The sequence below is a fragment of the Mesitornis unicolor genome, unplaced genomic scaffold (genome assembly GCF_000695765.1).
Source record: "Mesitornis unicolor isolate BGI_N332 unplaced genomic scaffold, ASM69576v1 scaffold30673, whole genome shotgun sequence".
NCBI classification, from domain to species: Eukaryota; Metazoa; Chordata; class Aves; order Mesitornithiformes; family Mesitornithidae; genus Mesitornis; species Mesitornis unicolor.
The window spans coordinates 587-1139 of NW_010177163.1; the positions used below are offsets into that span (position 1 = coordinate 587).

The 553-nt window shown below is 58.6% G+C and overlaps 1 protein-coding gene across 1 annotated transcript in view; it reads right to left on the bottom strand.

Moving 5' to 3' along the window:
- Window positions 1–426: 426 nt before the first annotated feature.
- Window positions 427–553, bottom strand: part of LOC104538693 (chromosome unknown open reading frame, human C19orf60) — a gene marked incomplete at its 5' end in the record, with an annotated part of 675 nt that continues 548 nt past the window's right edge. The window contains 1 exon segment of the mRNA XM_010181982.1: window positions 427–499. Coding sequence (XP_010180284.1) covers window positions 427–499 — 73 coding nt within the window.

The window sequence follows — 553 nt, forward strand, 5'->3', positions numbered from 1 at the left end:
TGTGGGGACAGGTTTATTTTGGATGAGCAGACAAAAGGGCACTTGGGGGGCACTGGTGGCACAGCTGAGCTCTGAGAGGTGGTTTTTGGGGGGCTGCGGCCCACAGCAAAGCCAGTGCCCATTCCAACGGGGGTCAAAGCATGGCATCCCCTTGGCACTTCATGGTTTTCCTTCAGCAGAGCCGGGGAGGGGAATCAGCCCCACGCTGGCCCCCTCCACTCAGGGATGCTCAAGATTTAGGGGGATTCCCCCCCTGCTCCCAGAATGGGGGTTCTCCACCCCTTCCAGCCCCTGCTCAAGGAAAGGGGTCGGGGGAAGGTGCCCACCTTGTAGGGTGGTGTGGGCACACCAGGAGCGGGTTGTGGGGCAAGCAGGGCCCCCCGCTCCACCAGCCAGCCCCTCCAGCTGTTCCCACGGGGACACCCATCACTCGACTTCTTCCGAATCGTACTTGAGGTCCTGGAGAATTTCGCTGATTGCCTCAATGGTTTTAATTAGCCTAGGAGAGCGGATGGAAACTATAAATAAAGCCCATATGGAGCGTATTATCTGG